Source organism: Gadus morhua, chromosome 5, assembly GCF_902167405.1.
Source record: "Gadus morhua chromosome 5, gadMor3.0, whole genome shotgun sequence".
Taxonomy (NCBI): Eukaryota; Metazoa; Chordata; class Actinopteri; order Gadiformes; family Gadidae; genus Gadus; species Gadus morhua.
This window is the reverse complement of record NC_044052.1, coordinates 9,165,623-9,179,626: the sequence shown is the minus strand read 5'-3', so window position 1 is coordinate 9,179,626 and position 14,004 is coordinate 9,165,623. Positions and strand designations below refer to the sequence as shown.

At 44.6% G+C, this 14,004-nt stretch overlaps 1 protein-coding gene across 1 annotated transcript; it reads right to left on the bottom strand.

The window, feature by feature from the left end:
- Positions 1 to 883: 883 nt before the first annotated feature.
- Positions 884 to 6,470, bottom strand: syf2 (SYF2 pre-mRNA-splicing factor). Its single transcript, XM_030356984.1, has 7 exons — positions 6,362 to 6,470; positions 5,976 to 6,074; positions 5,654 to 5,779; positions 4,228 to 4,345; positions 3,421 to 3,511; positions 2,502 to 2,600; positions 884 to 1,348 (listed from the first exon to the last, which is right to left on the bottom strand). Exons 1-7 carry the CDS (start codon positions 6,377 to 6,379, stop codon positions 1,183 to 1,185), a joined length of 717 nt encoding a protein of 238 aa, XP_030212844.1. The 5' UTR covers positions 6,380 to 6,470; the 3' UTR covers positions 884 to 1,182.
- Between the last annotated feature and the right edge of the window lie 7,534 nt (positions 6,471 to 14,004).

Here is a 14,004-nt window from a genome sequence, read left to right as displayed (position 1 = left end):
TGTATATATCTGTACATATTGCCCTTGAGCCTCACGCTCAATGCGTGACAGTTGACAGATCTGCAAAGATGATGAACTTCAAAAGACTAAAGACGTTAATACGTTAGCCTACAGGCACGAAGGAACACAGGGAGAGGCCTCCTATAGCTGCTCATGTGAAACAACGGTTTTCCATAAAATAAAAAAATAAGTTCTGTTAGGAGACAATATTTTATTAATGCCGAGGCATAAGTATAGCCATCATCCTCAGATAATTTAGATAATATATGAATATTAAGCATTCTTCCTGAAACGTATCTTTATAACAACTGTTGACTCCTACTTCAAAGAGTATGTAAGGCCTGTGAAGCCATGCCCCATTATATCAGGAGGGAAAAAAGCATGTATCCCATACCATATGCCAGCTATAACGAACACACACACATATTCAGAATCATTTTTCCCGACGATATATTTATCAGGCCATGTTGAATGGAAACCTTTTCCACAAAATACTTCCAAAAGCCCATAATCCCCACCACTAACCATATTCGTCTGAAACTGCCCAATTCTTTCTGACCAGTAGAGGGTGCTACAACACCGTATTTGAGGGACCAAGGGTTAAGGAACGGGAAAGCAAGGCAAGGCATATTTTCGGGTCACAAGCCCCTGGTGCTGATGTTCCAGCTTGGGGCATGATGGCTGCCATGCAGTCATAATGTACACATTCAAGTGCCTAGCCGTTGCGCTTTATCTGGGTACACTTAAGAGGATGTTCTGGAAAAGGTTGCTCATGGCCTCGAGGCGTGTACATTTAATTCATGCTTAAAACGATAACCACCTTTCGATATGGTTTGAGATCACATGAGGCTATCGCAGAGCATGAAGTTCCGTCCAGAGACCATTCCTTTTTTGTAAATGTTTATTTCAAAATGAAACGCAGACTGAGAAAATATCAGGTGTGGTCAAGTCTCAAATCAGTGCTGGAAGGATAATTTCCATTGCACAAAAAATGACGACATAAGCCTGTAAAGTAAGAAACATCAAATGGCCAAACAATATTCTAAACAGAATTTTGTATTGTATATCATGCATGTTGATTCTATGTACACTGTACTGGTAACATCACCAAACAATCGGATGGTAAAAAGCCTCCGTATGAAAGGCGGAGGGCATTGGTTAAGGGGTCCATCAGGGAGACGCTTAGACGGCGGTTCCTCTCTCCAGGTTCTGCTTGATCTCGGCGGTGTATTTGCCGTAGAAGCGCTCCGCCTTCTTGTTGAACTTGGCGTTCCTCTCGTTGATGTAGTCGATGTCGGCGTCGTCGTTGTACGCCCTGCGCCGGCTGTACTTGGCTCGCTTCTCGATCCTGGGGATGGCAAAGGACAGAGGCGCTCTGATTATGGTTCCACATGGTGGACACAACGCAATGACCACGCGGACGCTTCGACGCAGTTGTAAACCTGTTTGGGTTCCGAGTCGGGTTTTAGTGAGCGGACCATCACAGCCCTTGCTGCTGCGTCGCTTCGACGCGAGCTTACAATTTTTGGGAGGCAAACGTCCGGCCCTTGAGGTGGACGCAAGGGGTCAGTAAACCCCCTTGCGTTGCGTTGACGTGGAACCATAATCCTCCCTTTGGTCAGGTTGGAACATGGTGCCCATAATTCGCAACAGACTGCGCTTTTCGATATGCCAACGGCAACAAAGAAAACCCTAAACATTGTCCCTCCAACTCTTTCTCTCTCGGCCCTCTTCTCCAAACTCACTCCTTCCTGTTAACACAGGAGCCCCAGTGTTGATTCGCTGTGGCTTCAAAGTGGCATTGTGCGTCATACCCGGGAAGCCGTGTCTAATCCCCCACAGTGACTCTCACAGTCGCTTAATGGTCACCGTCTCATATTGAGAAAGTAGGACCCGACCAAGCTTAGTAAATGGATGAGAATCCATCTTCACAGAAGACCTCAATTTGTATCAGCCACTGTGTTATGTTTGGCGATAACAAACGTGAGTAGTCACTGGCAACACTGGAAGTCATAGCTCAAATCTCTGTGGGTAGTTAGACCCAAGACAAAACCCTCCTCTTCCTTATGCCAATTTAGATGTAAGAATTACCATCAGTGGTACTTGCACCATATCTTGCTTCGTAGGTAAAGGCATCAGATGAGAAACCAGTCACATCAATCAACCTTGGGTTTGAGAAAGGCGCTATATAAATGTAACTTATTATTGTCCACCTTTTCGGGAAGAATATGAATCCCCACTGTGCGCCTCATAAAGCAATGTAGTTGAATGAAAAGAGAGGAAAAACTAAAACCTATTCTACCACCCCTGGCTCACTATGATAATCAACCATTTATCAGCTTCATCAAGATGACAATGATAGGCCTAAGAATACCAAGAGCTCACACAAACACACAGAAGAAGACAGACACACACAAAGACACACACTCTGGCGAGGGCTTCACAGGCCTTATCAAAGGACTCCATTAAGCATATGATTGATTCAAATTAGGTTTCCTTACTGTTTTTCCACATCCTCCACCATGCGGTCGATGCCCTCTGAGGAAGGGACATGGGTGCCATGGATCAGGGTGTTGGATGTGGGGTGGAAGTCCTTACCGCTGGAAAGAGTCATTCAAGGAATTAGAGCCACGCACCCATCTCTCTGTGAACGGCTTGATTACATTAGTTACAGTATTTTTGAGTTGTTAAATATTGTTCAGCGGAAATCCCTGCGGCTATGAAAAGATTTGCGTGCAAGATCAGTTTCATAAGGATGACATTTCAGGTTCTTTCCATACTAGGAACCCATTTAATTGCCGGGCAAGATTTTTACCAATATACTTAATACAAGTCCAACCATCCGGCGATCAGGCGATCAATCCATTAACGCTACAGTGCGCCTATAACTGCCAACCCTGGTTTCGGGTCTATCACTTGCTGCCATGGGGATGCTCAAAATGATTCTCGTTTGATGACAATTTTAGAGAAAAATAATCAAACATCCCTGGGGATAAGAACAAGTCTGCCATTGCTTTAACTATGCCCCTTCCTGTAGGCACAATTGCCATTAACACTTAGAGATCAAGAGGGGACTCTGGGAGTGTGGAACTATGTCAGCGCGGGCCCAGGGGCAGGGCCCCGGCTGCTCAGCGCATAGTGGCCGCTTTGTGAACATGTGATGGGCAGGCGCAGTGACGATTATGCCAAACAAATACACAAAGGTCATTTTGCGCCGTTAAAGGTTGTATGGTAAAATTGCTAATAGATAACAGATATGACTGCGTAGATCATTTTTATGAGCATCTCCCGAGTAGGGAATGGCACGAATCTCCCAGCGCCGGGGGCCAGAGTGGCTATCTTATGTCTACGTGGCTGGGGTGTCGCAGGCAGAGAAACATCCCTCTGGTGTTTCTGGGTTATCCCGCTGCCTTTACGCACCACTCCTCTCGCTGCCTCTCGTAGGACTCCATGTCGGGCTTGATCTGCTTGGTGAGTCTCTGGTACTGCCGCAGCTGAGCCTCAGCATAACCTGTGAGGGCAGGAGAACCACATGACTCCATTAGAAGTAAAACCAACGGGATGGGCGTGTTGAGGGGGAGGCTTTGATTACGGGAACACAGGGCAAGGGGCGAGTTCAGAAAGATACAAAGAGGCATGTCGAGTGAGAGATTATCCAATACTAGGACAAATGTTCATATATTAGGTAAATGTATGTAATGCAAACATCTTTTTTTTTGTTTGAGCAGTATTAACTGCGCTCCAAACCTCTGATGTTTCTTCATTTTTTGTGTAGATTCAGTAACCCACCTGAAGCAACGCGTCTGCAGTATCACTTCCTTTCATCTCTGAAGTTATGCCCGTTCCCCTCTGTGCTGCCTTAAGTCTTACCATGCCAAAGAATGCCAGAGGGGCTGTAAGTATTATTTTCATTACGAGGATGCCTGTCAGTGTCAGGTATGTGTAACGTTAAACTTTATTACTGTAAGAACAGGCTGGAATCTCCTCGTCTTTGATTTTGGAGCTTGGAACGAAACACTTAATTTCAACCGTAAAAAGCTAGAGAAGTTAGACATGGGTTGAATCAGATTTAACGTGATTAGCAGCAAATAGTGCACAAATGTATCCCACTATCCATGCATTCAGCCCAGTCAGTTCGAGGACAACCACAACGCACTGAACAACCAACACGAGAGCGGCGGATCTCGTGCTGGTTTCCTATGGTCACTACGAGAGCTGGAGGCCCACCTGAGAAACCGGGGTCAGGGTTCTTCTTCTTTTTCTTCTTCTCCCAGCGCTCGGCATCGTCCGCACCTATCTCCAGCAGCTTCACCCGGTGGTAGTCCTCCCCCTTGTCAGCACATTCCTGTCACACGCGTAGGAGAGGGGAAACTCTAGGAATCAAGCCACGAAAAGACATATTGCAGGCTCATAAATATTTTAGTGTGGGAGCCACATCAGGGATGCCTGTTTAGGAAAACAGTGATCGTTTTTTGTAGATTTTGCCACCCACTATTTTGAGCCTCTGTGTAGAAAGCAAAAGATATTGTTTACTGGAAGATTTTGGCTTGAATCAATAAACATATACATTGTCAATACTAGAGGTAGGGCATTTGGAGGACAATACACTACAATTGCAAACTATAGCTAACCTTTTCATAAACTCACACCAAACGTATATAAACTCAAGCCAAACATCTCCCACATGATGAGACTCATGGAAACATATAGTTTATGGGTGAGTTGCATTCTGTGCTCTTCTTGCTACGAGATTTAGATCTGGTGGGCGTTTCAGGTGAAATTAAAGATGTGCTTCAAGAGGTAAGCATGTGAATGATTTGTTTCCCTGACATCTCTGCGAGTTGTGGAGAGGTATTTACCCTTTGGCCATAACCAAGATATTTTGATCAGCGTCCAAGCACATTGATGGTTATTCAGTAAATCCCTTTACTTGACCAAAGCAACTGTGGTTTGTTATGATACAATATTCTCGATATAGATATGCAATCCGTTTTACAGGGTTTATGAGGTAAAGTATGAGGTGACGATTTCTACATCTCTCCACTACCACACTCCTTTTGTATGATCATTATAAATGTTTAATGGTATCGTTGTATGGTCTTTTGTACACTATATACCGGTGTACACATAGGCTCCCTGCTTAGGGCAGCACGCCACACTTTTAATTTCACAACAAATTAAAGAGGATGGCTGTCGGATATCAAGGGCTGGAAAGTGTCGGTGGGCTGGTCAATAATTCTATATGATCTATATGCAAAGACACATATGATGATGTGTCTTTGTATTGTGAAGACAATTTATGACATCAACTTATTCTAGTACTTTGAAACGTCTGTGAGAAAGGAAAAACTAGCTCTAGTCCGATAACATCCTTAACATTTCCATACATTTCAATGTAATGACCATCAAGTACAGAGTTAAGAACGCAATTTTTAATTGATATTTAAATTATATTACATAATTAAATAGATAAATGGTTTAACATCATCCGATAACAAAATAGAAATAAGTACATTGTGAGAATTATGTATTTCCCATCTTTCTCCAAATTTGAAACCCTGGTTTGTACTGTAGCAACGAGGACATCACACAACCTAATTGGATTCAACAAAAGGTAATATACTTATTAGACTACAGCACAATGAATGAATACCTTTTTCTTTTTATCCTCTGCAAGCTCCCATTCTATCCGTGCTTTCTTCGCCTCCCAGTTGGCTGGTAGCTTCAGCCTCTTGTCCTCCTCCACAACCTCCTGGTGGTTAAGCTTCCTGGCCTCATTCTATCAAAGGAAACGTATTCACAGGTGACTGCAGTGCAGACAGGAAAATAAAGGGTGCAATGTTGACAACGAGATGACACAGTGTGTCACAAGTGTCATATACTCTAAGATAATCTACATCATTTTGCGCTGGATTCTCATATATTTAAAATATATCATACTAATGTATTCGGTACAATTGAGAATCATAACAAACCCTTTTGAAATGTAGCTCCCGAAATTTCCGGAGTCTCGCTTCTCTCTTCTCCGACGCCAGACTGTCGCTTGTCTCCTCGTCTGCACCCGGAACACATTCCTACAATGGACGACTCTGTGTTAATTACCAAAGCATCAAATAAACTGTACAGTTGTGCAGTTCCCCAAGCTTGTGGCACCTCAAGAAGTAACGTTAGGCGCTACAGGTTAGCTTAGCATTACAGCACGCGATTGAAACCAAAAACATGCGCGACACACGACACAAAGGATTCTCAACAACCTTATGTCTGCTAACATTGTAGTTATATGCATATCCTTGGGACCTACTAAATGTAATAGTCAATAGTTATTTCGTCTGTCTCAATATTAGAGAAGTGAAGTACAAACCTCTGTGATGGCCGCCATAGTTTCTTAACAACTACACTAAAAGCCCGGAAGTTGATACATGTATACCGGAAAGTACGTATTATTCACAAACAATCCTTTCCGTCGACCATCCTATTCTTTGTTCAACCTGCATAGCCTGCTTATGCAATTACAAAAAAACAACATATACAGCCAATGATTTAAACCACAAACCAATTTACCATCTCAGAGTTTTCTATTTCACTGAATTGTGTCATCTCTACCATGCAAAATCGTCTCAACATCATGGCGAAAGTTAATGCCTGGCATCATGTTTTTCATTATAATGTCATTGCATAACTATTCTATTATAATTAAACCCGACCATTTCGTCTCCCTTTTGAATATTTGAATCACGGAAAGATAGGCCAGGTCATAAGTGGAAAGAGGTTTTATGCACACCGACAGATAGCTACATTGAATATGACTTGAGGTTTCAGAGTAAAAAGCATAAAAGGACATGCCTAAATTCATCAGCATGCCACAAAGGCAATTTTTTTGATTGCCTTGTTCTCAGTTGCTATGTTTCCGCTGCAGTGATGCTCATACCAGATGATAATGTATTCTGTTTTGGACCGATTTAAAACAATATACATCATGTCACATTATGACCGAACATAACAGGGCCTTTCTGTGCCTGTGATGAGGAAATCTGATTAAAAGAAGAAAAACAATTCACAGCCATCGGAGAATGTTTGACGAGCCAAATGAATTTGCTCCTGTCTGATTGTGCTACACTAATAGAGCTTCCTCGCAGGATGTAATTAAATATAGTTTACAGTCATAGATTAAAGCTTCCTCTAGATCACAGGCAATGTTAATGGAGTGTTGCATTTTCACTGGAACCCAGATGGGAACACATCACAAAGGAACAGGCAGTGACATGCTCTTGCAAGATCCATGGACTATTCATAAAAATATGGAAGACAAAACCTGTTGATACCCATGTAATAGTAAAAATAGTAAAACAAATATGACACTGGTTGAGTGCATATGGCAGGATCATTATAGCAATCCAATGCGTCTAATGCCAACTTAAAATCCTGCAGCACGAATAGCAGATCCATCTGTCAGTGCCTGTGTCTTTGTTTTTACTCGGAAGCGGTTAATCTCTTTGCATGTGTCAACATCACATCCTTTATTGACTAAAAGTATTCGCATGTGCTAACTGATAACATCTTCGCAGTATCATTCCCTTTAAACAAATACAATATAACCGGAATACTCAGATTATCAAGATTTCTCATGCATCAGCATTATTTCAAGCCTACTCTATTTTTAATTTCCGCCTAATTCAATCTTTCATCATCCTTGATCATATTTTTCCTCCTCAGATAATAGAATAGTATAGGAAAAAGGATTCAAGAGATTACAGATACCTATAATTTGGAAATTGTAAAACAGTTTGTGACACTTGCATTTTTAAGTTAAAGTTTAGCCATGGCAAGAAACTTGGTTGAGAAAAGTTTGATTAAAAAATATATGTAGAATTGAAATAAATTTCTTGGCTACACACACCTCAATATGTGAGGGCTTGAAAGACTGCCATTGCTATTTAAGAGATATTGAGCGTTAAAGCAGCTAGACACTTGTGATACTTGCATGGGCCACCCAGGAACGCTGAACTGCCACGTCTTAGTATTAACCTTTCCAGCCAGGCAAATCAAGCATGAAATGGGGAAACATTATAGCTGCAGAAATTATACTATTGGGGCATATTTATAAATACAGCACAGTACCTCACAGTGCCACTAAAATGTCTTCCATCCATCAGACGTGGGACACAATATTGTTTCAGTTTGCTACCTGCCGTGATTTGGGACTGTTCTCTTTTTTCCAAAAATGTTAAAAAGGCATAAGGGTGTCAATGATATCTTGCTTTTAATAAAGCATTCCCACTAGATAGAGCTTTATGGGGCGGGCCCCTCTCGCGCTTCAGCAGCTGCCACACATCTGGAACTTAATATAAACATCATGGCCAATAAAATCATTCCATTTCCTTAATTACTATTCCTGTCATTTCCGCACTAAATGAAAAGTTATTAATTTGCGGCCAACACAAACAGCCCCTCTCCAGCACTGGGCCCATGCTGCCGAAGGCCCACAGTCCTTGCTACAGGCTCCTGTCATAAGAGTGGAAACACAACCTCACAGTCCGACCCGGCTCTTTGTAAGCATTTCAATGTAAATGCACGTCTTGCTGCGGTATGTAGTGTGTGTCTGTATGTGTGTGTCAATTTAAAAGTATGCATGTCGTTTGTGTATGTGTGTTTGCACACCGTTGGCACTGCGTGTGAGTGAGTGTTTATTAGAGAGGGATATACTTTATTGACCCACTAGACAAAATTGACATATGGCCCGGGCATGCACGCGCGTGTGTGTGTGTGTGTGTGTGTGTGTGTGGCCAAGGGTGTATGTGTTCATGTGTGAACGTGATGGACGCAGCCCTCGCTCTCTTTTTTTGCTCCACCACACACTCCCTCTTCCCGTCATGCTCCCCTTCTCCTGATCTTCGGTGTGTTTAACATGTGCTCTGCTATGATGTTTGTCTCCAACCCATCTGTATTCTCTTTCACCCATTCATCTATCCATCCCTCCACCCAGTCATCCATCCATCCATCCATCTCCTCTGAGTTTTTCAATCTCACATGATTGTTTTTTATTTGGTGTGTTGAAGGGTTAAGAGATTAGTCAGGCATATGGATGCAAGGAAAGCCTCTGTTGGTGGAGCCGTAGGCAAAAGACAGCTGAAACAATTTGTACTGCTTTATGTTTATACATGTGTTGCCCGAGAGGTCCTCATTATCAACACTCGCAAATGCTTCTTATTGATACAGGGTTTTTCCATTGCCTTGAGATGTCCCAGGGGCACGCACGGCTAAATCATGAGCATGGGGCCATTCAGACGGGACGTCTCGTTCCAAAACGCATCTTTGTGACAGCAGCACAAGTGCCAGTGTATCATTTCAAAGTTGACCTTGTCTCACCGATTAACCATTTCACCTAAGGCAAAAGACTTGGCATTTGGGTGTAGACCCAGACACATAAGATTCGACATGGTATACTCTTGGCCATGAAACGCTCATATTCATGGCCAAAGCCTTTGATATTCCAAGAGAGGATGCGAGGAGAGAGAATGAGTTTGCGGGCAACACATACACTTACTCCAAAGATGAATGTATGCACTCAAATACCACCGGTTTTGTAGTCAATGCTCTCGCTACACCACACACACAATTAAAGTCCCAATTAAGGCCCATTATGGTTTTTCCACTCCAGTCGACCGCAGGCTGGGCTGCAACAAGGCCTGTACATTGCGGGCACAAAGATGTCTCCTCCACTGTCATCCAGAGGAACTTAGGCGGACCCACAAACCTTATCATCATAATTACTGATCAAAATTTAAGTGGGAGAAGAGTCCAAACTAGGATGAATGGCAATAAAAAGAAAAGTTTCAGCGGTTCCAGTAAGTGGAGCGACCCGGGACGACTCAAGATCTGCTACGTGTAATGCAGCCTATTTATTTTATTAACGTGGAGACTGAGGACTTGTTTGTTTCCAATCATAGCGTTTTAAAGTCTGAAGGCTTCAGGAGGTTCTCCTTTGGTAACCTATTAACAGGAGGCCACCAGAGGGAGCTGTTTCCCTGAGGTAAGCAGCCACGATAGAGCTCCCTAGTTGTGAATACAACTCACATTTCAATAACCCCCTTATACCGATCTTTGCTTTGTGCCTCTTTTTCACACACTGCCTAAAAAAAGCAACACATCTGAACTCTCACCCCGGACCAAAGCTCGGCATCCTTCTCATCAGCAGTGAGATAATCGGTCCGTCGCCACATAAGTTCACCGGGAGTGTGCTTCCCTTGAGCGGTGCCGAAACGTGTCATGGGGTTCCTCTTCTACGTTCCCATCCTCTCAACCAATAATCTTAATGGGAGAGTAGCGTTTCTCAGCCAACTGAACAATATGCTGTTGTGGAGTGTGTGTGTGTAAAGAGGTAGCCACCAGCCAACCGCCTCTGGACATACAGCTGTGCAGGCGAACGATTCTCCTTATCGGTGCATGGGTCAACATGCGAAAAGCCGCGGTGAGATAAAACGTTTTTTTTATTGAATGAAACAAGTGTGAAGACACACACACACACACACACACACACACACACACACACACACACACACACACACACACACACACACACACACACACACACACACACACACACACACACACACACACACATACACGTTAAGTGAATCCTATTCCCACCCTATCTCATGTGAACTAATAATCTGTTTAACAGATAAAACTCCTGGCTGCTTTTATCTCAAGTTCAGCCAGCCAATCTAATTCCAAATCTGACGCTGAGAAACCAGAGCCGAATATACAAATGTGTCATCCAGAACACAAGTGTGACCGTCTTGATAAATAGGATCTTTATTCATGGTCAGTACGTTATTGTCTCAGCTATTTGAGGCATGAAAAGGGCTTTTCACAAAAAGAGTTGAGAAGGGTGAGAATTTTAACTTGTTTTTGAAAAATCTTCAAGCCTGTAAGAGTTGGTATTGCCCTCAGGATAGCTGCTCTAAGTCAACTCTCTCCAGTGTGCCCTGGGTCTTATGTTCTAAGCTAAACCCTTTGAATTGATCTAAATGATGTATCATGCAGCCATGATACTGTGCAATCTGCAATATTTGTAGAACAACATATACTCTTTTATAAACAGCCTATATACAAATATTTAAAGCATCAACATGTTCAACATGAATTCATTTGAGCTGAATGCAAATGTGTATCAAATATGCATTGGTCTCAGCAGATAGAAAATATGTGTATTTTTATCCTGTGCTGTTACTATATAAAAAACGTATGCACACAATGACGGAAATACCAAACAACCGCAAGATGATTCAACCTTTCGGCCCATTAGCTATATAAAAAAAAATCCCATTGGTCAACAGCACTCTCTCCATCCGGTTCTAACCTGTGACCCCGGGGGTCATTAGAAGCAGACGTGAGGGCCCAGTGACGGCCAAGGGGAAAACAATGATGGATATTTCCCCGCTCAATGAAGTGTCTGGGCCAGACGATGGGCCGTGATGGGAGGCTTGTGTGCGTGAATGAATGAGGTGTTTCCTCCTAATGCAGGCTATAATGTGACCCTCTCCAGGGAACACACATTCCCCATCACAGCCAACCTGGAAAACGTTCAGGCTGCACACATCTCTGTCTGTTCTCTTTTAGATAGAATTCCCCAGACGAGCCAGAGTAGCATCCCAGTCCCAATCTAAACACAGTTAAAACAGCAGAAAGACAGAGGTGACCAAGAGAGAGAGAGAGCGGCGTGAGTGTGAGAGACAAGAGAAGACGAAGAGAGCATGTGTTCACAGGGCATGCATCCACACACACACCAACACACGCACACACACAGAAACCAGATACGTGCCCATCCTAAAGGTAATAGATGGAGAGAATGTGTTTAGCAGCAGTCCATTAAAGCCCTGAGGGCTCCTAGGGAACGCCTCCAGTCCAGACACATGCAGGGGGGCTCTGGTGGTGGTAGAGCCCCCCTAGGCTCTCACTGCAGGTTAGCACTCCTAGCCTCTGAGTAATGGGCCCAGTTACGGGTGTTTTCAGAGCCGTGGCCCCTCAGGAGCCCTGTCAGGCCCCCCTGGTGATGAAGTTAGAGAGAGAGAGGGATTGGTGGAGAGAGGGAGGGAGACAGAGAGAGAGAGAGAGAGAGAGAGAGAGAGAGAGAGAGAGAGAGAGAGAGAGGGAGAGAGAGTAGGAGATGAGAGAGAGAGAGAGAGAGAGAGAGAGAGAGAGAGAGAGAGAGAGAGAGAGAGAGAGAGAGGGAGAGAGAGAGAGAGAGAGGGAGAGAGAGTAGGAGATGAGAGAGAGAGAGGGAGCGGCGAGCATCTCCTGTTGCTGTTGAATGTAATTTCGGATCGAGTTGCAGCGGAAGCACAACTGACAGAAGTAGAATCTATCGGATTCGTCTCAGACATCACAATAATATTGAGCCTTGTTTCTAAACACACATTTGGGATGCATCGGGAGTATCATCCATTTGAAAGCCCCACGTACAGCCGGCCTTAGATCCTGCCCTGAGAGCTCGGTGTTTAACAAGCCGTTGACACCGTTGCTATTTGAGAAGGCTGCTGGAACCCGGGGCCGGCATCAGGAGAGTAGCCAATCAGACCGAGGCATTGCATTAGGCGTTTCGGACAAATCTCCCGTCCCCTGCGGATAATACAGCTCATAGAATGACGGGGAGGGAAATACACTGCACTTAAAAAAGAAACGTAGATCTACAGTGTATATTTATATTTATTCGGACGTGTTCCGAACAGGCGCCTTCACCTGACGGAAACCGCACATGTCTCCCGTTCCCCTCTCTTGTCAGATGGCTCGTCCTTGTGCTTCCCCCGTGGCGGTTAACCGAGCGGGCGGTTGGCCCTGTTCTCCAGCGCGACGCCATCGCTATTATAATGCCATCAATGGGAACCTACCAGAACCATGGAACATGATGTCACTTCCACCAATGGTCATGGTGGTTTGGGTTTGGCCACCAGCGCCATGTGACAATTTGTGCCCTTACGAGGAAACGGCAGAGCTGCCAGTTTGGCAAGCGACCCTTACGCTTCAGAGCCCTGGTTCCCCCCGATCTCCCCCCCACTGTACCCCACCCCGGCGTGCCCCTAGACTTCTAGTAGTCATCCGTATATATGCCTGGGAGATGTAGCAGAAAGGGGCTCCTTTTGACTGCTCCAAACGATTAATAATACAAAAAACACACATTTGACTTCATTTGAACACTTCCAGCTGTAATAGTCACCCTTCTTCTTTTCTTTTCCATCACCTTTTTGCCTCATTACCACACATCCTCTCTCTCTCTCTCTCTCTCTCTCTCTCTCTCTCTCTCTCTCTCTCTCTCTCTCTCTCTCTCTCTCTCTCTCTCTCTCTCTCTCTCTCTCTCTCTCTCTCTCTCTCTCTCTCTCTCTCTCTCTCTCTCTCTCTCTCTCTCTCTCTGTAGTGCAGCAGGGCGCTGGGCGGCCGCGTGGCCTAGTGGTCCGGCCCGGCCTCTGGCACTGATGTATGGCTACTGGAGAGGAAACAGAGGACATGCGGAGAGAGGGAAAGTGGAAATGTCCGCATATCACAACCTAGCACTTGGGCCAGCCTACTCTGCCGCACACACACACACACACACACACACACACACACACACACACACACACACACACACGCACACACACACGCACACGCACACACACAGACACACACACAAAAAGGAAGACGCAAAAAGAAGAAAGCCCAGTCCTTTCTTTTGAAGCCAAGAAGGAGGGTGCTGGATGAGGTACAGGCTCGATCAAAGAAGCCCAGTGGCAACCAAGGGTGGCTACAGCGGTGGAACAAGGGTGGGGGGAGGCGACGGAGGAGGAGGGCTGGGTGGGGGGGGCAGTTGGTGGTTTGGGGTTGTGTGATGGGTTGGAGGGTGGGGGTCAACCGAGGCTAGATTTAATTCACTTATGATTAATCGCTACACAAACCATTTTCTTTCCCCTCGTCTCTCTCTCTCTTCCCCCCCCTCTCTCTCTCTCTCTCCCCCCCCCTCTCTCTCCC

Coding starts and splice junctions, on each gene's coding strand:
- syf2 (XM_030356984.1), bottom strand. Junction 5,780..5,975: donor GGGAGCTACATTTCAAAAGG/GTTTGTTATGAT, acceptor TTCCTTTGATAG/AATGAGGCCAGGAAGCTTAA. Junction 3,512..4,227: donor CCCTGACCCCGGTTTCTCAG/GTGGGCCTCCAG, acceptor CTGCCCTCACAG/GTTATGCTGAGGCTCAGCTG.